At 39.4% G+C, this 25242-nt stretch overlaps 1 protein-coding gene across 3 annotated transcripts in view; it reads left to right on the top strand.

The window, feature by feature from the left end:
* Positions 1-25242, top strand: part of SAMD12 (sterile alpha motif domain containing 12) — a 378425-nt gene that overhangs the window by 281772 nt on the left and 71411 nt on the right. For 2 of the 3 annotated variants that reach the window (XM_055314073.1, XM_055314072.1), the window contains exon 5: positions 3994-7289. The exons of the other annotated variant lie outside the window; for it this stretch is intronic. In XM_055314073.1, coding sequence (XP_055170048.1) covers positions 3994-4064 — 71 coding nt within the window. In that variant the 3' untranslated portion in view covers positions 4065-7289. Of the gene's footprint in view, positions 1-3993; positions 7290-25242 lie in introns of those variants that run through there. 3 annotated transcript variants of the gene reach the window in all.

The raw sequence follows: 25242 nt of genomic DNA, 5'->3' as shown, positions 1-25242 counted from the left end.
AGCACAATGCCTTACCAATCCATCCATGTTTCGCCATGTCACAAATAGCAAAATTTCCTTCTTTTTACAGATGAATAATATTCTACCGTGTGCAACCTTATACACTTAGCTTTATCCATTCATCCATCAGCAGACACTTAGTTGATGGGTGAATGGATCCATCTTTCCATATCTAGTGATTGTGAATAATGCTGGAGTGAGCACGGAGTGCAGGTATCTCTTTAAGATACTGATTTCATTTCCTTCAGATAATATTCCGAGGAGCAGGACCGCTGGATCATATGGTAGTTCTCTTTTAGATTTTTTGAGGTACCACCATAGCTTTTCCTATAATTACTGTACCAAATAGATTCTTGCCAACAGTGCATTGGTGAGGTGGAATATAGTATCTCTGGTTTCAAGAAGAGCACAGAGGCATAGTCTCCAAGAAGCTCCATCAGTTTAGGTTAATTTTGGCAAAGACTAGGGGGCCTTCAGTGACCAAAGCTGCAGGAATCCTGGAGATGCCTGTGGTCACAGTGGCAGTTAGGGCTCTGGAGAGCCTCAGTTGCAGTGGTTGTTGGCATCTTCCCATTCTCCCTTTCCCTCAGGGGGATGTTCTAGCCATGGGAATTCCTCTTGGCACCAAGTGTGGCATGCTGGCACTCAAGAGGGCAGCATAGCTGGGGTTCTGGGCTCAGGGACACATGGAGTGACCTTAATTCCTGGGTCCTGGAGATGTGCTTGCTGCAGTGGGTGCTGCTGTCTGGACTATGGGCTTGTGCCTATTCCTCCTGGAACCTATCTCTGAGTTTTGGGGCTCATGCAGTGACTTGGGCTCCAGGGGAGGTGGAGTAGTATGCAGCAGCAGCACAGGCCCAGAAATAACAGGGGGCTGCGGGGGCAGGGGCCATCCCCAGGATGGCAGTCCGAGTACATTAGGACTGGAAGGGCTTGTACATTAGTCCTCAGGGGACACGATGCAGAGCAGCAGCAGCTCGGCTCCTGTGATCATGAGTGATATCTATGACTCAGGACCCAGAGAGCATTATACAGCAGTGGCCTGGCCTTGTGACTGAACAACAGAACCCTGAATCAGGACCCAGGCTGCAGGTTGCAGAGAGCAGCACCAGCTCAGGCCCAGTGATGGTGGATCAGTGCTCAGACCCTGGACCCAGGGAGTGGGGCTCAAAGCAGCAGCAGCATAGCCAGGTGATGGCACTTCAGAGCCCGGACCAGAGGCTCGGGAGGAGGGGGAGCCATGGTGCAGCAACAGCTCTGGTCCCTATAAATGGCAGGTTTGACAGTGTCCTGGTCCTGAAGAGCAGGGCACAACGGCAATTCAGGCCCCTGAGTCAGGGCTCCCCTCAGTGACAGCTCCAGGCAGCTCCATCAGCTGGGTTCTCCTGTGCCTTGTGTGGTGCCATCCCCTCCCTACCCCAGGGACTCCCTTCTGGTATGGAGCTCTTCAGGTACAGAGATGGGATGCTGCAGATAAAGCACCTCCTGCACTTTGCTCTGTCACCACCTTCAGTTGGTGAGCTCCACAGGATTTTTGGAGCTTCTTCATCGTAGTCCGTGGCTTTCCCAGAGCATTTTTCATCAGTTTGAAGTTGTTCATTTATTGTTTTTGTTGGGGAAATGCACACTGGGAGCCTCTTCATCCACCCTCTGGCTAATGTCAGCCTTGCTGTGCACTTGGCTGAATGCCAGAGAAACCTGAGGAGGATGAGCTGCAGGCCCTGCCCCCAGGGAACTTCCCGTCTACTGAGAGACAGACAGTGATCAAATGTTCCTAGAACAGTAGGGAATAACAGGCGCTGTTAAGTGCCTGGCATATAACAGGTTTGCCTGGCCTGAGAGCTCAGGGAAGCCTGCCTTCTCTGGCGAAGAGATATTTGAACTGGATGCTAAGGCAGAGGGAACATTTTGAACACAAGTTCAAAGACAAAAGCTAAGAGCACTATGCATTGGAGAAATGGAAGAAAAATGATTATCGGGAAGCACAGAGAGAGGGCGGAGAGCATTGAGAGATGCAGCTGGAGAAAAGGGCTTCACTGCTCTTTGCAGTGTGATGAAGGAAGACATGCCCTGACCTTTTCCAGCAACAGGGGCTTAGTAGCACCTACCTGATAGGTCCACCGCAAGTATAAAGCCTATGGGTAGTTCTTGGCTCAATGTCTGGGCCATAGGAAATGCTCAGCTATGATCACTTGCTTTTCCTCTTTCTTCCCTTTTATTACCTGCATTTTGAGGTCATGAAGAGCAAGAATTTGGTCTTATATTTCAGTGGGTCCCCTTATTGCCCATCCTGGCTGTGAACTGCTTGGTAAATGCTCAGTACACCACAGCTGGGTTACCATTATTATTACTAAGCAGTCCTTGCATGCTAGGATTTTACATATATTTTCCTACTCGGGTTTTTACTTAATAAAAATTACTTTGGATTTACAGTAATAAATTGAGTTTCTAGCTTCTGATACTTTCATATGTGGAATTAGGCATCTTTGTTATCCACTGATATTTGGGGTTTGAGTAGTTTGGACATGGTTTTATTTTCCAATAAGTGGAGTATTGGTTATTTCAGAGCTTCAAAGCATCTCAAAGATTTAGGATGATGAAAAATGTAATCTATAGATATTGAATTGCAACATGTATTTGAATCATAGCATTTTCTGATAGCTATTAGAAAAGTGTATAAATACAGAGATTAATTGAATGCATAAAATAAAAATATCCTTTCACCAATAATTTGCTTCTCAAACAACAGAGCAATAATTTAGAGCGCTGGTCTTGTAATTCAGCTGATTAGAGGAATCTAATTCTCTTTTTATTTCATGTTATGTTGTATCTAATTGATGGAGACGTCTAAATGGATCAATATGCCAAAAATTGACCTGGACAAACTCCATTTCTTTTGTGTCTAGATGACTTGTATGCCCTGTTTTCCCAGTTTCCAATTGGAAGGAGAAAAAAAAAAAGTATTTTCTTTTTTATAACTGTCAAAACTGCAAAGTAAAGCTGGTTCTTTCTCTCCCACATAAGCACATAATAAAGCTCCTGCCCTCCAAACGTTGCTGACAATTCTAGTGACAACACACAAGTGGATGAGCCTAAACAATTATAAAAACTACCTTGAATCAGATGCATGTATCCAGACCCAACCTGTTGCTCAGAGAGCAGATGGGAGGAGAAGGTACAAAGTGTCACCTTTTGTCCCATGAGCCTACGTGGGTCTTTTCTTTGTTCCCCCCAATTAGTGATGGAAGCTACAAGGCAATATTTACATTTTGCATATTACTGACAAGGGCTTATGTTATTACTGTCTTTTTCATCCTTCTGCCTTTATTAAGAAGATAAGTTCCTATTTACCCCACCTATTGGTCCCTCGTACAAGTACAGTTTTGTGCACTGGCCTATTCATAAATTATTAATGTCATGGTGTAAAAAACCCTCCCGAAACAGGCCCTCCTGCCATGTAGCTACTGGTAATTTAAGCTGAGCATCAGGGTGCTTGAAGCACGCCCGGCTCTCCCAGTGAAGCAAGCCTCTGAAGCTCTCCTTCTGCCGGTGAAACAATTAATGTTACGTTCCGTTTGCCCACAATGGCACTCACAGAAGTGGGTCGTGTTTGTTAAGCTTGTGTCAGTCTGTTCAGCTTGCTCAGCTCAGAGGGGGAAGAGTCAAGATGTGTAGCCGGGCTCCAGAGGTTTGGGGTAGAAATGAAAAGATTTGCACTCATCGAACAAGAAAATGGCATTCCTGGCTGTCAGTCTGGAAGGAAGAGCTTTTCTCTCCAACATCACACAGCAGGCTCTGCTTGTGTCCCCAAATGTCAGCTCATGCCTCATTGCTGAGTGAGCATTTCCCCACCTAATCTGACAGGCAGATGTGTCTGACACAGAAGCGGGCTACCCTCCGATCAGGATGCTGTGATGCCCCAAATCTGGGCCCCATTCTGTTTAGCTGAGATGGTTGTGCTGAATCTTACTTTGGTGTTGGGTTTACGATCAGTTTTCAGATGTGCCTTCAATGCCAAAGAAATCAAGGGTGAGCGTGTTTGGAGAGAGCCAGCTTCTATCTGAAGACCTACTGAAAGACCTGCCATCTCCCACCACCAGCCCTCACCTCTCCCTGCTACACCTCACATGTTGTGAGGACCTGAGTGTGCCAGTCTGAGTGGTTTTAGAAGGAGTTGGGATTCCTTGAAGAAATGGGCTCTGAGCCCTATGGGGAGGAACTATCATCAGATGGTACCTAGGATTTGACTGCATATTGGGGTATTTTGCATTTCACATCTTCAGCTGGCTTCTAGCAGCACACATCTGGCTCTGATTTTTTTCATCAAAGTGTTAAACAAAAAAAAAAAAAAAGGCAAACTGGCTGTGGTAATCCTAAAAAAGATATAATTTCCTAAGATAAATCTGCTGAAGAGAACATGTATTTCAAAACCCAAATGTAAATTGACTTACATGTTTTCTGTTTTCAGTTTTATGTATTGGATTTTCATTCACAAATATTGATTACATGCCTAGAATGTGCTACTGCTAAAGGTGAGCAAAACAGACATTCTTCTGGTCCACAAGAAGCTCGCTGTCAGAGTTACGTTCCATCCAGTTATCATAAATCTCAGACTGGACTGTGTAGAAATCCATAGCCTTAACACTTCAAACCCACTGTTTTACCTTGTCTGAATACCTTATAGCTACAAATTTCAGCATCTTGCATGTAACACAAGGGGAGTGGGTCTGGGTAATCCTTAAGGTACCTAGAAAACGTTCAGCAGGCCTCTGCTCTTGGCACCTGTGTGTTCTTGAGATGCTGCTTCACATTTCTGAGTCATGAACCCTGCATAAGTAAAATACTGCCCAATTTGCAAGGGTTTACATTTTTATGTTTCTTAATGGAATAAAGATTAAAGTCCAGCCTGCCCTAACAGTATTTCAGAACAGAAGTAGCTATTACCGTATTGTTGCAATTTTTTTGTGTGAATCTGTAAATACTGCTTTTGATCCAAGGATTCCAGAATGTGTTTTATTAGGTTTACCAATATCCCCTGGTTCTGGCATGCCACAGTTTATAGTAGGCAATAGAATTGGGTTTCTAACGCATCACTCTGTAGCATTTTTTTTTATAGGCCCACATGCAGGAGCATAGATGAAAAGAGACACATATATTCATGTTTGCCTGGTAATTCAGGGGCACGCATAGGGTCCATTGCTATGTGCCTAAGGAGCTATCATCAGAGAGTCAGCTGCTGCATATTGACCTCCACAGTGACAAATTCTTAAGTCACACTATTACAGTTTCAAGAAGCAAAACATATGTCAGTTTACATACATCTCTTCTTTTCCTCCAGCTTTTTCCTTCCATGTTAGAAAAGTGACAAACATTTTTCTGGGAACTAAATGGAAATAGAGGATAATAAGGAAACTTCAGGAAGGTAGTGAATATTTTCTTTCAGAGCCAAGGACACGTGAAAATCAGGCCTCTGAAACATCAGCCAAACGCTGGAAACTCTTATGATTTGGTTTCATTAAAGATACCGAAGGATAATTAGACCATAGGGGGAATTCTGTTTTCCATTTCCCAGAGACTATGATTAGTAGGTGACTTTCCAGATCATTCTTTTTTCCACTTCCTGTTTTTTCCTCCTTTAAGAAAACTCAAGCCCCCTGAGCTGGATGGCTGACCCAGGGTGTGCTACTGGTTTTTCATTTCAATCCAGGAGACATAGGCTCTCCTGCAGGCCTGGACGAGGACTCTTTTTTCTCTTCATCTAGGCAGCTAAAATGATAGAACATGGGGATCTTTTCTTCGCATTGTTAATCTTAAAAAAGAAAAAGAAAAAAAAAAGATGGAGGAAAAAAGGAAATAAAAGATGTATGCTTAGAGATAAAGTGAAGTTACTTTGTTAGTGTCCCTAACAAAAAGACTCAGTAAAACAGTGTCACAAATAGGGAAAGACTTTCAAGGTTTTCATTATACTAGGAACTGTACACAATTAAATTGAAATATAAATATAAGCCAGCATTTCAGTTAAGCTGCTTATTAAAATAATTAGGCCAGTGAAGCGAGGAGCATGTAAGCCAAGGAAATTGTGAGGTTTGGTTAAAATGCTCTCACTGCAGATATACACAGAGTTGAATGAAAAAGTTGTAAAGTCCTGGGTTTAATAAATAAGAACTGTCCTATATTAAAAGTCAAAAGACAATAAGAAAAGGACCAAATATATATATTCAGAGTAATAGAAATCCTGAGCTGGAAGGGATTTTTGTGAAACCATTTCTAAACTGGCCACCACCAAGTTCCCATTTAAAACTTATTTTTGCCTGTGAGTTTTACTTTGTGAAAGATTCCCTTTACAATTTGTGCCTATTAAGTGCCAATTAACTTGATTTCCCACTAAGTAAAAACATGATCTTCCAATTAGAGTATGGATAAGCACGAAATAACTAGTGGTACCTCTTTCAGTTAATACAATTTAAGCAAAAACCAAATAAATGTGACATTTTGATTATCCTGTGTAATCTTATTATGGGTAAATGTGTGATTTCTGTGAGTCTTTTTCTGAAAAGCAAAAATAGGGCAAGAAGGCCCACTGCCACCTTTGAGGGCTACTGGTTGGAAGCCACTGTCTCTTCCAGCCCCTTTATTGCATAGTGGGTTTAATGGCTCAGCCTCAGACCATACAGTTTTGTATAGGGTCAAGGCTAAAATACAGATCTTCCAATTTTTCATCTAGCCCTCCCTTTGCTAAACCACACCACCATTTTATAAACTTGTGAGGCTGAGGAGTTTTGAGTACTGTTAATTCCAATTTTAGAAGTGCAACTGCATTTGAAAGACCATAGAAATAGCACTGTGGTAACCCATTTTCTTCTTAGGGTTTCTCATTAGATTTTCTTAATATCAAGTTGGTCATTTAAAAAAAAATTTTTTTTGGTCTCATGTGCCATGCTGTTACATAAGGTTCATAATTTCTACTCAGCTGCTCCACTGTAAGAGTTTGCAAATCACTGGATCTTCCCTATGTGAGTCCTTTAGTACAAAAAGTGCCACCCTCAAGCCTTCCTATTTGATCATATAATCAAGTAAGACCTGGAAGAGCTCAGAAGACCCCTCTCTTAAATGAATAAGTGTGTTAAGATTGCTTCTTTCTGATTATAGCTACACTTGGAATCCAATTCTATACTCTTTGTATCACAAAACAAGCTGGCCAGTAATTCACATGTGCTGTTGGGGACTTAATAAAGATTATGTGAAAATTATTTGAGTCATGCAAAAGTATGTTTAAACTGTGTTCTTTTAGAACTTTAGGGAGAGTAGACATTGGAAAAGTCATAACACATTAAAAAAAAAAATGCAGTGTGTCCAAGAATTAGAATTGGTGACAACAATTTAGGGAAGTGTCCACAGCCTCTGAGTCTGGTTAGTACTACTGTAGGCTAGGATGCCGTAATGAATGGCTGGTCCATGACACCTGATGATATCCTATTTTTAGACCACCAGAGCATGTGGTGAATGTGTGGGAGGCTGCCATTGCTTATTAAAGCCCTTTGGAAAATGTGGGCTCGATGAATGTCACATAGTCCCCCACCTCATATCAGTCAATTTACATTTGGAAAACAGAATGCTTAACTGCCTGCCATTTTGAGCCGCTGCTGCCAAGGCACCTCTATCCCAAGGCAGCTTCAGGGGGACAATTGTGAGATCTAGCGGGTGTCTCTCTCAACCTATCAATTAGGAAAAGAGCGGAGTCAGATGTGATATATTAGATGGCCCTAAGATGGATCACTCTGAAAAATCTCAATTGGCAAGAGTAATTCAAGTTGCCAGGAATCCAGAGTTTGCCATGTGACATCCCCAGAAGTCTGATGAGGTTTGACTGGTTTACTCTGCTAAATGAAACTGCTGAGATGGCTGTCACGAGGTGATTAATAAAGTACATAAATCTTAATATGGGAAAAAAAGAAGATGAATCGATGCATGCATATATTGGAAATGTAATGAAGCCAAATTGAAGCTACCAGGATTTGCTAATATATTACAGAAAAACAATATCATGTTTAGTGTTTCTCACTGGTGTTCTTTGGTTGGTCTCCTTTTGAAAATGACCAGGGAGATGTGTTTGGTTTTGTTATTTTTTAACACAGGAAACCTAAAGTGGGAACAGAGCAGGAGAGTAATAATGACATAGTGAATATGTACGGCATTTAGCATTTGTCATTTATTCCCACCATGTTAATGGAGCAAAAAGAAAAAGAAAGAAAAAGATTGGTTCAGCTTCCCTCAAAGCTGCTATTGAATGCTGTTAGTAATCATATACAAAGTTTTGATAGTTTTCAGAGTAATTAGAACCCCAGAGCAAATAAACACTAGATGAGTTCTCATCTTTGAAGTTCTTTATTTCTAACTAAATAGCTCTGTTCTGCTATAATTATATACTAGTTATTATAAAATTAAAAATAATTTTAAGTGAATGATTTTTTTAAGAAACATTTTTTCTTGCTAATTATTATGAACTAATTGTAGTTCATGATGGTCTACAAGAAATCTGAAATCACTGCCCTAGAGCCCCAGTCCTCAATGGTTATAAGTTGAATTCCAGAAGGAAAAACTAATGATGGGAAAGAAGGTCCAAGGCCATCAAAATCTGAATTTTCATAACTTTGAAAAGATCTGACTTCCTGAAGGTCATTATGGACAGCTGTGCAGGGATGGCCTAAAATATCTTTATTGTCACATCGACTTGGAATTTTATTCCAGCACTATTGACGCTAACTGTGATTTCTGGCATGTTATTTAATGTCTCTAATCCTTGACTTTTGCATTTGTAAATGGGGATAACATCTACCTTGCAGCCTTGTTTTCAGAACTAAAGATGCAATCTATAAAACTTTGAGCACAGAGGCTGGCATCATTGTTACTGTTGTTATCATTGCTTATCATCATTTCCATTGTTATTTTTGTGGTCAGAAAAATACTACTGCTCAGAGGCCAGAGCTTGGTCTTCAGGACAGTCAGTTCATGACATCCTGTGACAGTGTCATTTTCTTTTTTCTTTTTTTTTTTAAGATTTTATTTATTTATTCATGAGAAACACAGAGGAGGGAAAGAGAGAGTGAGAGAAAGAGAGAGAGAGAGACAGAGACACAGACAGAGGGAGAAGCAGACTCCATGCAGGGAATCTGGCATGGGACTCGATCCCAGGTCTCCAGTATCACGCCCTGGGCTGAAGGTGGCACTAAACCGCTGAGCCACCCGGGCTGCCCTGACAGTGTCATTTTCAATGGCAAGCTTAGGTCTACCAAGAACAAGGGATTGAAGTTCAACAATCCAGAAAAGCAGAAGTTTTCCATGTAATTTTCCTATTCTTGTGATCTAAGCCAGGATAAGCATGGGTAGAAAGTGTGACTGTATGGACTATTAGGGGCTTTCCCATGAACCAACAAGTCTTAAAACTCCACCCTTTCTTAATTTCATGAAGGTCCACACTTTGCCAATATATCTCTAGGACAACAAGGAAAATAAAAGGTAAACAGCAGTAATAGTAAATCAGAACATTGAACAACAACAAGAAAAACCCCTACAGATGTGCCTCATATGTGACCCCTTTACTCTAGTCCTCTTTTTCTTACTATTTATTACAAATTAATATCATGAGTTAAATGATGAGTAAAAACTGGGCACCAGCTGATTCTCTCAGGAGTTGGGGATGATGAATATCAAAGTCAGGGTTTCCCTCTGACTCCCTGCATTATCCCAACTCATTTCATCGATAAACTATTTCTTTGTACTATCCTTAGCTCTTTTCTCTGGCTGCTCATTTTTTATTTTGTTGTTGGCTTAGAGAACATTCTTCCTTCATTTCTTGGTTCCAGATAGTGAGTTTGCTGATTGTTTCTTATATTCCAGGCACAAGGTGCTTCACATATGTTATCTTAATTAGTCTTTAAAACAATTCAGTATTAGGGCTAAGAAAAAAATGATAGGGTCATAGAGATAGTAAATGGTAGAGCAGTGATTTCAGTGAGTTATTTCAGGTGCATTAAACCAGGTGAACTCCCTGGCCATATTCAACATGGTGGGCACAGATTGGTTATTTTAGATGGAAATCCAACCAGAGAAACCAAATTTTTATTCTGAATGTAGATGCTCTGATGGATACTGAGACTGTGGATTTTTAATCTGACTTAACCAAACCTCTCTTACCATTTCATTAGAATCTACCCAGATCTTCTAGTGCAGAGGTTGGTCAAGAGTCACAAATCCAGCTGATATCTAGGCTTTCTTCCTTCCTCCCTTGATCCATTCTCTTCCTAGTCACAGCCTCCTGGTCCCACCACCCTGGATTCCTAGTTAAATGAAGCAGGAGAACTCTGCCAGCTTATGACACATTGCCTCAGGGGTAACAGAAGAAAATGTTCTCATCTCTGTAGAGTAAGGGAGTGGTAGTATTAGCCTTTATTACTTTTCTTAAAGATACTGGAAGGAAAAGGTTGGATGGATTTCAGAAGAGAGGAGGAAAAGAGATTGATGAGAAACAGGAAACCATGTTCAGACATGAACAGGCCCCAACAAAGACAAGAAAATTGCTGTCCCTAACTACATCTTGGACAAAAGAGCCCAACACATCTTTCTAACATAGGCTTGCCCCCACCCACCAAACTCAAGCATCACTATTATATAAGCAGCCATTCTGTGTCTTTCTCCAAGTATCAAACAAGGGTTCTCATGGGGTCAGACTTTTACAACAGAAATTGCTAGCAATTATCATACACCCACCCTGTGCCAGGTACTGGACTAGGTCCCATTCACTTTCTTCAATAACTGTGAAACTGGTAAATTATTATTCCCAGCTTACAAGAAAGCCAAGGCTGAACAAATGTAAGCAAATTACTGTGCTGCCACACAATTAGGAAGGAACCGATCTGGTGTTGAAATGATGCCACGTTGTCTCCAAAGCCTGTGTCCATTTCAACTATGTCATATTTCCTATGGCAGGACAAGTTTTCAAATGTGCCATTCTAAATTAGTAGATCTTTTAGAGAGACAGAAGTAGAGAGGTGAAAAGGGTTTTAGAGAAGTTTGTTCATGCCACAGCAACCTGAGAAAATTAGCATTGGTTTCTTATTTTTAATGGTAGCATTCATAGTTCATTAAATACAATAAACCTTGAACAAACCTTCAAGCTGCCATTTGTTTTTTTTATTTTATTTTATTTATTTATTCATGAGAGACACACACAGAGAGGGGGGGGGCAGAGACACAGGCAGAGGGAGAAGCAGGCTCCATGCAGGGAGCCTGATGTGGGACTAGATCCCAGGATCCCAGGATCACGCCCTGAGCTGAAGGCAGGCGCCAAACCGCTGAGCCACCCAGTCATCCCATCAAGCTGCTATTTGGATTGTTTGGCTTTTTCTGCTTACCTACTTCTTTTTAAGAAATTGCTGGGTTCTTCCAAAGTGTATGTGATCACTATTACATGGGGGCTATCAGATTTCGCATGGAAAGATTCAAGTCTCATGAATGCCCACTGTGCAATTTGGGCAAAATGGATTACAAACCACTCAGAATTGTGAGATGCCGTCCAAAAGTCTACCCATGCAACTAATAGTCCAGGCTCTTTCTTGTAACCACTTCTGAACAAACATGACTAAGAGCAGAGAAATCAGATAGGAAATTAGAAGGAACCTGCCTGAGTATAAGAGGATAAAGGCAGCACATAACCCAGACTTCTGAATCCACATAGAAATTAGAAGAATTAACTAGGTCATTTATCTGCCTGGGATCATGCAGTTTCAGCATCAGATGAATTTTTATCTACTACTTCTCCAAGAATCACATTTTCTAGAGAAATGCCCATTTTCCAGTCAATCTTGATGTTTCTTTTTTGTCTAGATAGAAAGGGGAAGGCAAACTATTACACACTTATTGATGGAGGTTGGAAGAAATACAGGTACATCAGGTAATCACAGTCATTCACAATCAGTCTAAGTGTGCAGATTTTCCAACAGGATATGCAGATTCTTGTCCAACTCAGAGGGAAAATTTATAGAATTCTATCACTTGAAGGGAAATTATGAGGTCATCCTAGCCAGTTCTGCCTCAAGCAAGGTACAAGTCCAAACTGCCAAAGACAGGGGGATTGGCTTATTATTTCATCTACCTTTAAAAAGTGCAAGAAAGCTGGTGCTTTCTTCGTTTTATCATAAAGGGGGCAAAGAGTGACTATCAAGGTTGCCTACAATGCATCTAAAAGAATGTATTTGGAAAGGCTTAATTTAAAGAGCTTGGTAGCGTAGCCCGGGTGGCTCGGCGGTTTAGCGCTGCCTTCAGCCCAGGGCCTGATCCTGGATACCCGGGATCAAGTCCCATGTTGGGCTCCCTGCATGGAGCCTGCTTCTCCCTCTGCCTGTGTCTCTCTCTCTCTCTCTCTCTCTCTCTCTCTCTCTCTGTGTGTGTGTCTCTCATTAATAAATAAATTTTTAAAAATAAAGAGCTTGGTAGAAGATTTGGCAAACTTTTAAAGTCACCTTTATTTTACCCATTTTATTGACATGAAAGCTACGACTCAGAGTAATCTTTGTTCTTTGAAAATGAGCTAATACACCTTCCAGAGTGTGATACATAATACTTTAGGGTGCCACTAGGCATCTATAGATCAGACACCACTGGGTCTCCATGCTTAGAATTTGTGAATCAGAACATAACCACAATAGAAGTTTCTGAATGAAACTTCAAGATAATGAGAAGAGAATCCTATTCTGCAATCCCAAGGCAACCCCTATTCCGTATTCATAATCTATATTCATCTGCTCTATCCACATATTTGCTCTTTGGAGTCTGTTACTCCTGGTCCCCTTCATCTCTCAAAGTTCTAGCCATACTTACAAGACCCAATGGAAACCCTCTCTCTTTACAGAAGGCTCATCACCATAGTAGGATGTACTTCCCTTCCCTAGGATTCATTGCTTGGTTTTTCTTACTCTTGTCTTTAGCTTTGTCTCACAAACTAGTTCAGGAATAGCCAGTGGGCTTTTCATCTCATTTTTGTTCCAATTCAGATATAGCTTAGATAAAGCTGATTAGATGAAAATTGCAAGACTCTTTACCCAAGTCTGTGTGAAGGATGCTTTGGTGGATTAGCAGCATCTTTCTTAGGTATACAAGGGAGAAATAGAACATTTGGGCCTTGTAGCTTTGTATATCCCAAAACCAGCCCTTAAGTATCTAAAGAATAAGAATCTCTCACTCTGGCTTATATTCCTTGCATGCCAAGTGTGGTTCTGACCTCATGGTAGGGGTTTAAATGGTATTTGTTGATTGATGTCCCAAAAGGTGCCATCGACACAATAGGGACTAAGTTCTAAATGAGTCTGGAAAAGTAATATCTTGTTTTTACCAAGAGACAACACTTTTCCTAAAAATAAAGTGTCAGAGGAGTATTAAATATTTTTCTTCATGAGTCCTAGCCAAATGCAAAGTGAAACTCCACATGCAACCACATTTCAAACTAGATTTATTTGTAATATGTCTAGGCTCATTGGAATTTTTGTTTGTATATTTAGTCCATGGTAGTAGTTGTCCAGCTCCTTCTACCTGACGTCTAATTTGGGTTTAAATGATATGTTTCAAGGGGAAAGAAAAAAATACAAAATGAATCTGATGAAAAAATAAAATGAAACTATGGCAGGGAACCACAGCTAATGAAAACAGCCTGCCTGATAAAAATAGTCATATTTGCTTTGAAAACCTGCACCTCTTTCTGATTTTCTAGGGGGAACAACCTGGGTGGTGTCTGCTGAAGCATCGGAATCCTGATCTCTGTCCAGTTTTAGCAAATCCCAGTAACATATGAGGTTCATTCTCATTTCATAAGAGACAAAAATTCCCTCATAGTTACAATACTTACTGCTAGGGTTAATTGGAATTTCAACTTCAACGATTTCTGTAAGCTCAGAGCAAAATGTATATTTGAAAAGCAAGAGAAACAAATTGCAGAAGACGGACAGGCTGGGTTTACATAGAAGTTTCACATTCTTTAGATCACAGGAGAAAGGGGCAGCTGCTGGAGCCCAGCTTTCAACCTGTTCAGCAGATAGCTGGCACCAGCCTTTCTGGGGAGATGAGAGGCGAGGAGAGCCTTTACTTTGCTTGGACCTCATGTCCTTAGAAAAATGGAAAGGATGGTGGACTTAGAATGAGAAGACCTGAATTAAAGTTTCCCCAGATGTTTGACCTTACACATGTGACATAGCCACTCCAAACCTTGATTTCCCCTCTCTGAAAAAAGGAAATAGTCATTTTTACTTACACTATGAAGTCATGATGGCCAGACAAGAAAATGGAAGCTGGAGGACTTGATAAACTATAACCACGACAAATTAAGCTGTTACTGCGCAGTGTCACTCAGCCCAAGTTGTTTAGCCCTTTCTCCAAATAACTAACCTTCTGACAAAGATCATTAAAGTCTTTCGTCAGAGGTAGGGACCTCACTTCTCCCAAAAGCCCCTGAAGGATACACCTTCTGTATGAAACAGTGGCTTTCTATATACATAGATAGTGGAGCAGGAGATAGAATTTGCCATGACACCCTAGTGAGAATCATAGCCTTTAATGTAGAAAAATGGATCCTGAGCAAACTTTAGGGAGGATAGAGGACATGGGTTTAGAAATTGGGGACTGACTTCTAACTCTCTGGAATTCTACTTAGTAGGGAGTCTCCTGAGTCATACTGAGGGAGTCTATGACTGAGCACTCTACCAGCTTGTCTCAGGGCCTGATTCGGGACCCCTCCCCCATCCAAGATAGGTGTCTAAGCTACTTCTAGATGTTTTGTATCATTTACAGAGATCATTGGTGGATAGATGGCATATTGTCTTTTTCTCTGGTCAAGAAATTGTTACTTTATGCCATATGTCAGCAATCTATTCCTAAAAATACCTAGTAGCTACCAGAAGACATATATCCATTTACCTAACATCACGGAAGGATTCCTGTGCTAGGAATGGACAATAATATGGTAAGCAAGATAGAAAGAGTCCCTCCTCACAGCATTTTCAGTCCTGGACCAACAGCCACGGCACATAGGAAAGCCTTTGAACAAGAGGGGCCTCCCATCTAGATATGTTCAATACTACTTTTTAAAAGAGCACTGGATTCTGAGTCTTTCTGAACTGTCAGTTCTTTCTCCCTTACTAATTCACCATGGGACCTTTCATTGTCATCCTCTACTTACAAATCTGCGAAATTGGAGGCCAAAATGAGTTCTCTTGGGACCCTTTCAGTTCTAGAATAAGATAATTGCTTGACCTTAGGAAAATCTGTGCTTTGGTTTCCATATTTATTAAAAAGAAATTATGATACTCTCCCTACTAACACTGCTAGCTATTTCTGAAACTGAATTCAGATAATATGTGAATGAGTTTTAACTGTATACATGTAAACATAAGGTGCTGTGAAGACTATTATTAGGATGTGATCACTAACATAGGACAAAGGAGGGCAGCTTTATGATTTCTTCCTGGGGGCCCAGAGTGTACATTTCTGCCACTTAAAAGCATGGAGCTACCTGCTACTGTGCAGGTGACTGACATAGCCTGCAATTATTAGAAACTCTTCTGTCTAGAGGACTTAGAGTGCTTGAGGCACAGTACACATATAGTAATACAATTGAGATAAGTCTCAGTTGCCTAATGAGGAAATAACCTCCTGCCACCATTTATGTGTGTTCCTTAGAAGCTTGGCTCAAACGGGTTTCTTCTCTTTTCTGAAGAATACTTGAATCTTTTCTTTCCCTTTTACTGCTGTTTGGAGCCTGCTCTTGGAAGCTGACCTACAACTTCTTTATTTTTCCTAAGCTTGATTGTCCAAAGGCATAGCCCTCCCCTGACCAGGTCATTAAGTCCCACCAGCAGCGTTCAGACCACCTTTGCCACAATTCTATTGAGGGCTGTAATACAAAATCACCCCAGAGGTATCAATGATGATAATTTTGTCCTTGATTCTATCTCAAACTTGAGTTTACCCTGCCCTTGTAGCATACAGTGGGCAATGCAGCCGATTGGAGATAAGCTGTACGTGCTCTGAGTGACCGTGCTCCTCTCTGAGTTGCTTGGCTACAAGATGGCATGAGGGGAATGCTTTGCATTTGTTCTAACACCATAACAATCAGACTCAAAAGTGTATTTTGACTAAGAATGAAGACATCGTGCTATCATTTACACAGGGATTTGTTTTTGGAATTCCTTGTTCAGCTAAAGAAAATGTTATGACTATTGATTTTGTGGTTTATCTGGGCACCTGCAACAGAATAAAGCCTACAAGCATTTATTGTGCTTCCCTCATCACTGCCACAAAAATGGAAAAATGGCCCAGTCCCATGTGCGAGTGGGGAGAAAGTGGAAGGGTCAATTCTGAATCTGAGGGGTATCCTTTAAAAGGGAGGTATTTGCAGATGAGAAATTTGCCAAGGTAAGTCATGTATCCATGTGTTGGCATGTGTGTTGCTGTTTGAGCTCAAGTTGTCTTACCCCACTATCTCTTTGGTAAAGTGAATCCCACAGGGCCATGCATTACATCTCCCTTAGCTGTCCTAAAAAGAAATATAGATGTCTCAGACACACAGGGAACAGAATTGTGTTACACAGAAATCAGCAAAATGCATCAAATATGCATGTCTTGATTACAATGTTAAAATAGACTTTTTACATATTCCCTCTTATGTATATATAAAACACTGACAATGTACCCCACAATGTCAGAATGAGGCTATGGTAGGGGAATTAACTATTTCAGTTCTGTACCTAACAGCTATAGTCTTTGCTACAGTTCAAAGCATAATTCGCATATGGCAATGGCTGATTAAAATCAAGTTTAAAAAGATAACAGTGTCTGATTTTTCTTTAAGGTTCTCCTAAGTCACTCTAACTCATGGAAATGTCTTCTGTCTTTAAATTATCTTCTTTTTCTAAGCTGTTTTATGACCTTCAGTTGGAAATTATGTACAGCTTTAAAATATCTTGATTGAAAGGTTAAATTTGCTTAAATGTCAAAAAAATAATAAATGATACAGGGGTGTCTGAGTGGCTCAGTCAGTTAAGCATCTGCCTTTGGGTCAGCTCATGATCCCAGGGTCCTGGGATCGAGCCTTGCATCAGGCTCCCTGTTTAGCAGAGTCTGTTTCTACCTCTCCCTTTGCCCCTCTGGCTGCTTGTGCACCACCCCCCTTCGGCTGCTTGTGCAACACCCCCCTCAAGTAAATAAATAAAATCATTAAAAAAAATTTTTAAAGATACAGTGTTCGCATCATTTCATGTAACCATTTCCAATTAATGTTAATCACACATTAATGAAAAGAGCATAGTGTATGATTATTGCATAATATTAAAATACACAAGGCACACCCAGTTTGATCTAGATTTCCTTCCAGTTAAAATCATGAGAAAGTGTTAGGATGTTTTTTCTTTTCATGTGTACTCAGTGGTAAAAGTCTATTAGTCTGATCAGTAGAAAGGCTTAAAAATAATAAGACTAACACCAGCTGATTGTAATTTATCTTTCAGAAAAACAGTTGTTATATTTTCCATTCCAAGGAGGGAAAAAATTGTCAGGGGTGAGCATTTCTGCTCATTTTGATCACTTGGAATTCATCTTCATTTTTGAATCAGAGGCTGAAGGAGCCCCAGACCCAGATGTGCAATTGATTTTTGTTCAATTTCAACTCTGGGGAAAATTACACAGAAGTGCGTAATGCCCAGATTATGTAAACACACCCATTTCGTTTTAATAACAAAACTAGAGACATCCACTGGGAGAGAATGCTAATACTTTATTCCTCTCTAAATTGTATTTTGGGGCAAACCTTGCACAAAGAAGGATTTAGGGCCTTTTATAACCCAGGGAATGATAACATCTTATGAGCCATTTTGCAAATACATATGGCTGCATGTAATGGAAACAATGCACCTTCACTTCTCTTCACTTTACACTGCCATATTGGTCTCTTTGATCATATATGAAGCCTTGAAATAGAAAACTTGCCTGGCTTGGTTTGCATTTGTGATCACTGACCTCTGAATTATAGTGATCCAAACTCTAACCCCTTCCCATATGGCTCGAGCGTGAGTTGCCTGAGAATGTTGCTTCCAACCTGGTTTTGAGCAGAAATCGTTATGTTCCAGTAGCAAGGCAGCCCATGACCAGTAAATGGTCCAGTAACATGACCATTGAAAATAGGCCCATGCGCCATCTTTTATGGCTTGTTCTCTAAGCTGCCCAGATACCAGATTTCTCTTGGATCTGCTTTAGACGTTTCAAGTTCAGCTAGGGAAAAAGCGACATGTAGAAAGGGAGAGAGCCTTTTCCTCAACCCTTTCCACAGTGATAAAGCAGAGAGATAAAATAAGATTAGCTGATCTATGGCACTCTTGGGTCATCCATTAGACTTGGCAACATGGCCTTCAATAACAGTTTAGGCTTAGCCTGCAGGGCTACATAGGCTCTTGCATAAACAGATATATATTTTTTATGAGATTTACTATATGAACTGACATTAGGAGATTTTATGGAGGGCTTAATTACTCTCAGAGGTTTAAAGAGTGTTAAATGGGAGATATTTGGTCAAAAGTAAAAATGACAATTAGAAATAAAAATGACACTAGGACCCAAACAAAGGTTTGCTTTGCAAGCATTTGTTTGTGTTATCACTGTTTATGTTTTCCCACAATCTGGACTCTTTCTGGAGTCAATAAATACCATGTTTGCTAACAGAATAAGTGCTAGCAATTAGAGTTCTAAGCAATGCCGGGTAAATAGCTGCATTGTTTGCTATGAAAATTACCAGGGAAAGACTAACCAGGATTGTTTTTACCAGCTCCAGAAAGAATCCCTTAGAGCCCTCAGGAGAAAGGCAGCATAATTCAGGAAAGGGTACAGAGTGTGGAATTAGATAGGCAAGAGTTTGAATCCCAATTCAGTAATTTAATAACCTCAAAATGTGATCTCGGGTACTTCATCCATAAAATGAGAGTAATAATAACTATCTCATGGAGTCATTCTAAGGATTAAATAAAGTGAGTATATGAACATAATATGCATAGTGGAAGGAAATAATTTTATTAGGTTCATCCCTTTTGTTAATTCCCTCAAGAACATGATCTGAGAGTTTATTTCTGCAAATTTGCAGGAGACATACAAATCAAATATATTACTTTTCCCCCTTTGTCCCAGGCTTTCGTCAACCTGTCAAAGCTACATAAGGAAATGATTGCATCGAAGCCAAAGTGTGGTCTTCCATTTCTAGCAAGATGAATGACCTAATGTTTAGAGAAAACCCTCCCAGTTTGCACTTAAATACACTAGACATAGATAAATAGGTAGGTAGACAGATACAGAGATTGAAAGGAGAACAAAGTCAAGAAACAACCAAAAGCTCTACTTCACAGGGATAAGCAAGTTTTACAACTGGCATCTTGTAGTCTAGGTGTTAGAGCTGTGACCAGTGTGGGAGAGAGATGGGCAGGAGTTAAAGAGGACCCTGATCAGGACAGGAGATTGAATCTTTACAAAAAGCCAGGATCCCATCCCAAAAGGTGGCATTCTTAGTAGGTGAATATGGCGGGGGGGGGGGGAGCCCACACTACAGAAGAGTTGCTGTTCATGATTCCAAGTGATAGAGGGTGCATATAGTCTGCAATTTTGAAGCTTGTAGAAGAAAAACTGCAAAAAGAAAAAAAACTTCAAAAACCTCAATAAGTCAAGAAAGAAAAGTGGCAATAAAGGAAATATTGAAAAGTGGAACAGAAACCCCAAAATGAAGTTGTAAAATGAATCCAGATTTTTCAGTAACCAAAATCAATGCAACTGTATCATCTTTCCATGTTAAAAGACAAAAATTGTCGAACTAGATTAAAACACACACACACAAAATCACACAAAATCCAGCTACATGTTGTTTATAAGAGGCACAGAATGGTTAAAAGTAAATATTAGAAAAAGGTATTCCAGGCAAACATTAACCTAAGCCCTCATTAATATAATAATACCAGACAAAAGTGGTATTAAAGGTAAAAAATGCTCCAGAAATAAAGAGGTGAATTTTCTTAACATTTCTCAGGAAATATTATGTTGAGTTTGTATGTGATGAATAGTAGAGCTTCAAATTTTAAAAACAAATTAATAGAATTACAGTGAAAAATATACAATTCCATATCATAGTAGGAAATTTTTACTTAACGGTTTTCAGTAGAATATAGAAAACTAGAACAGCACAAAGAATAAGCTTGACCTCAAGCACATATGTAAAACACTGTTCCAATAGCTAAGGAGTAAAAATTCCTTTGAGGGACACACAGAAAATTTATAAAAATTTATCATGTTGTAAGGCATAAAGCATGTCTCACGTAAAGAATCAATTTTATCATAAGAATATAAGCTAATCAGTTATAAAAAGATATATGGATACATAGAGAAATTTTAAAATCCACTTTTAAATAACCCATGGATCAAATAATAAATTATAACAAACTAGGGAAATGATAAATACTACTTAACAAAATATGTGAGATGAAGTTAAAATAGTAAACAGTACTTAAGGAGAAATTTATAGCCTTATATGCTTATATTAGAAAAAAATAGTAAAAAAAAATTAGCTAATTGTCAACTGAAAAATTTAGGAAAAGGGCAGAATAAACCCAAAGATAACGGAGAAAAAGTTAACAAAAACTAACAAAGTAGACAACAAAAATAGAAGATCACCAACATCAAGTCCATTCTGTGAAAAGAATAATGAAATAATAAGATTAAAAAATGAAATTGCACAAATAATATATAGGATGTAAAGGATCTTTACACATGCATATGAAATTAATTAGATAATAAGGCAAAATTATAAACTATGCAGATAAATTTGAAAATTCATGTACAATGGACATTCTAAGCATACATATTTATTATCAAAACTAATTTGAGAAAAAACCTGAATAATCCTTTAACCATGAAAGAAATGAAATTGGTAATTTTTTTTCTACTGGAAAACACTAAAGCAGAAGGTCTTGCGTATGAGTTATGCCAAATATTCAATCCAAAATACATAAAGTCTTTTAGACAACAGAAAATGTGGGAATATTCCCAAACTTACTCTACAAGGCCAATATTAACCTTGGATCCAAAACTTGACACAGAATAAGAAAATAAAATTACACACCATTCAAATATCTAGAACATTAACAAGTAAAAAGAATATTAGCAAGCCAAATGAAGCGATGGATTTTAAAATGATATATCATAAATTTGGGTTTATTCCTGGAAGCAAGGTTAGTTCATTATTAGAAAATTATTTAACGTAATTCATCATATCAACTAATTAGAGGAGGAAGCTATATGTCATCTCAGCATATAGCCATTCAAATGATCATTCAATAAATTTGTCCATGATAAAAATTCTTAGCAAACTAGGAATAGAATGGCACTTTGTTAACCTGATAAAGGATACCCACAAAAACTTATGGCAAACATCATATTTGATGGTGAAATTTTTTTTGAAGCCCTTTTAAAATCAAGATCAAAATGAGATGCAAGCTCACGACTTTTATTTCACGTAATTTTGGAAGATCTGCAGTCACGTGATCTAGAGAATAACTGCATATGAGAAGACAAGCAACCAGCATGGTCAGCTTTGATTTTAATAGCAGAAAACTGGAAATTACCCAATTTTCCTTTGACTTAGAATTGATAAATCAGTGTGGTATCTTCATGCAATGGCCTTCTGTACAGCAGGAAAACAAATGGACCATTTCTATGTGTGTCCATATGGATAAATAATACTGAGAAAAAAAGCCCATCACAGAATATGTATACAGTATAAAGTTCATAAGCAGGCAGATTTCAATATATCCCTTAAAATATATATTATGTGTAAACTATAAAGAAAAATAAAATGATTAGCACAAAATTCAGAATCTTGATTGCATTGGAGGGGAGCAGGGTCAAAAGGATCCAGGAAGGGCTAATGTATAATTTTCCATATCTTGAGCAGGTAATAGATGCATTGTTGATTCCAACAATGAATCATGGCTTCCCAGACTAATAAGGGAGATATGATAACCTCGCTCCATTTGGCTTAAACTTAAAACACCTGTGACCCCCACCTCAGTTACCCAATAATTATATTCAACCTATGCGGTTACTCATTGGTCTGCTCATGGTATAAATATCTTATCTCTTCTTTATCCTTGTTTGTTTTCTGGGTTTGTTAATTTGGGTTTTTTTTATTGGGTTCCCCCTCTCCCCATGTGTCCTTTCTCTCTGTAATCCAGAACTTACGTCACTGTTGTTGTCTTTTGGATTATAAGATCAAGTGTATGATCTAGAGAATGGCCAAGGATGTACAGAGAAGATTGTTAGGAAAAACTATCTTATATCTGTGTCATTTATTTTCCTTTTAATAGCCGAGCTCCAAAAAGTAATAAAATTCAGCACACAGTGTGTTCTGTGACTCCTTAACCTCTCAAAAAAAAAAAAAAAAAGACCAAATAAAAATGAGGAATGTTTCCACTCAGTGTGCTGTGTGTACAATGCAAAAATTGTAATCCAAATAAACATTTAGAAAAGAAAGATGAAAACTCAAATAAGACCATTTTACCCTCTGGGAATTCACTATCTAAAAATGACAAACATATAGAGTGAGATAGGAGAAAAGAAAGTGGGTGGTAATGATATTGCTGACACTAATGTCTATTCAGGAAATGGAAATATATAGAAAGAAAAGTCAGCTGGTTCTTGGGCATTGATCAAAGAAAAAAACATATAGAAAGAGAGGAAGGTCACTTTATTTTATAAAATTCTCCTTCTGACTGTAGGTGGTTACACAGCTGGTCTACCTCCGCTGGCCCCAGGGTTCTGGGGTATTTTGGCTAACGCTTTTGCAGTACCCATAAACTCAAAAGAGTTTAGTGCTAAAGGGGATATGACAGAGCAGTCGTTGTGCAGAAAAAGAAAAAAACTCAAATACATTTAAGAAGTGGAAAAGTCATAGGATTTTGTGAAGCAACCTGGTGATGTTACCAGAGTACTGGAGAACTATGGAGTACTTTCCCCTCCCCCACTATCACTAAAGGCAGTCACATTCCAAAAACTTCCTTTATTGTACCAGCCCCACTAAATATGTCCACTGACTCCAGCTGACCCATGGAATACCAGTTTGTGAGCTTTAACAACTCCCATTGCACAGATGGGAGATACCTACAGTGGGAGTGATTTATCCAAAAGTGCACAAAGAGAAGCAGATATGAATCTAGGATCCAGATCTGTTCAGCATGATGGACTCAGTCTGAAACCATGAAGGAGGAGGCATGTGCATGTGTGTTTTTTTTAAAGACTTTATTCATAGAGACACAGAGAGAGAGGCAGAGACACAGGCAGAGAGAGAAGCAGGCACCATGCAGAGGCCTGACATGGGACTTGATCCAGGGTCCCCAGGATCATGCCCCGGGCTGCAGGTGGCGCTAAACCGCTGCGCCACTGGGGCTGCCCTGTGCATGTGTTTTTATGCAAACAATTTTTGCTAGCTAGAATCAAACATGAGGAGTATAGAAGTTTTGTAAACAGAGAAGTTTTATATTGGGGTCAATAAAAGAGACCAAAAACTTGATTGAATAAAACATCCTGCTTCCAGCTCATTGCATCCTTGTCCGTATTGATCAGCTGTAATATAGCATGACAGAAGTATTGATTGACTGAAGCAATTCTCAGGTATTTGGGACCTGAAAGCAACCATAGACTATTAGGAAGGCAGTGCTCTACAGAAGCCTACAATTAGGAAAATGAAGCGAAAAGGGGACTTGGGCATAAGGTGTTCTGTATTTCTATCAATCTAGCAAATGATACATTTGAAGCAGAATGTGCCTCATTTTCTTCACCTATGAGTTAACAGATAAGCATATGTTGGTTATTGTCTTATAAAGAGATGTTGATGAAATGCCTACTTAAAGTATTTTTGCTAATATTGATTTCTAAAACATTGTCAAAAACAATGACAGCAGATTGGATACACACTTCTACATTTGTCGTCTACCAGGGAAAAAATGCAGAAAAACAACAGCAAAGAAAAATGTTAAGGACATAAATTCTATCAAGACACGGAAAGCAGAAGGGAAGATGGCAGTACACACATTTTGGAAGCTGGAAAGCAGACGGGCGCATGGTAAATGCCTTAGCAGACCTAAGATTCTAATATCTGAGCTAAAATAAAGAAGATGACTGAAAAGTTTGAGAAACAGCCAGACCCCCAGACCTCCTCTCCCACTCCTTATATTCAATTCAGGAGACTGCCATGCTCCCAGCCTACCCAATGACTGAAGCTTTATTCCAGAGGAGGGTAAAATAGTCCCTGGAAATGGAGTTCACCAGGCACAAATGAGAGCAAGGCTCCAGAAGATACTTCTCTGGGAAGATGAAATTGATAGAAAATGTAGTATGGGGATATCTTAACAGGGTAGTTACATAGGTGGTGAAGATTTTGAGGCTAAGGTAGTCATAAGTGTTTAGAAAACCCAATAAATTAAGAAACAAGGTAATTTTATCACCCGGGAAAGAGTAGTCATGCAGGGGAGGAATTGTGATGATAGTTTACTCTGGGTTCAGTTTGGGGGCAGCATTTAATTACTATAATAATGATTCCAGGGTCCTGGGATTGAGTCCCTCATCGCGCTCCCTGCAGGAAGCCTGCTTCTCCCTCTCCTATGTCTCTCTACCTCTCTCTATGTATCTCTCATGAATAAATAAATAAAATCTTTAAAAGAAACAAATTCAATTTAGTTAACGTATACAGCATTATTAGTTTCAGGGGTAGAATATAATGATTCATCAGTTGTATATAACACCCAGTGCTCATTACATCAAGTGACCTCCTTAATGCCCATCACCACCACCCCCGCCTCCCCTCCAGCGACCCCCTCAGTTTATTTCCTAGAGTTAAGTGTCTCTTATGGTTTGCCTCTCTGTGTTTTTATCTTACTTTATTTTTCCTTCTTTTCTCCTATGTTCATCTGTTTTGTTTCTTAAATTCCACATGTGAATCAATCCTTTTTTTTTTAAGTAGACTCCACAAGCTACGTGGTTCTTGAACTCACCACCCTGAGATCAAGAGTAACATGCTCTACTGACTCTACTGCTCTAGCCAGACATCCCTTAAAGTTGGACAATTTTTTTTTAAGTAGCAATAGAAGTATGTGATTTAGAGATAAAGGAAGTAAATAA

The sequence above is a fragment of the Nyctereutes procyonoides genome, unplaced genomic scaffold (assembly GCF_905146905.1).
Source record: "Nyctereutes procyonoides isolate TBG_1078 unplaced genomic scaffold, NYPRO_anot_genome, whole genome shotgun sequence".
Taxonomy (NCBI): domain Eukaryota; kingdom Metazoa; phylum Chordata; class Mammalia; order Carnivora; family Canidae; genus Nyctereutes; species Nyctereutes procyonoides.
The sequence above is the reverse complement of the archived record's forward strand: the minus strand, read 5'-3'. Positions and strand labels throughout refer to the sequence as shown.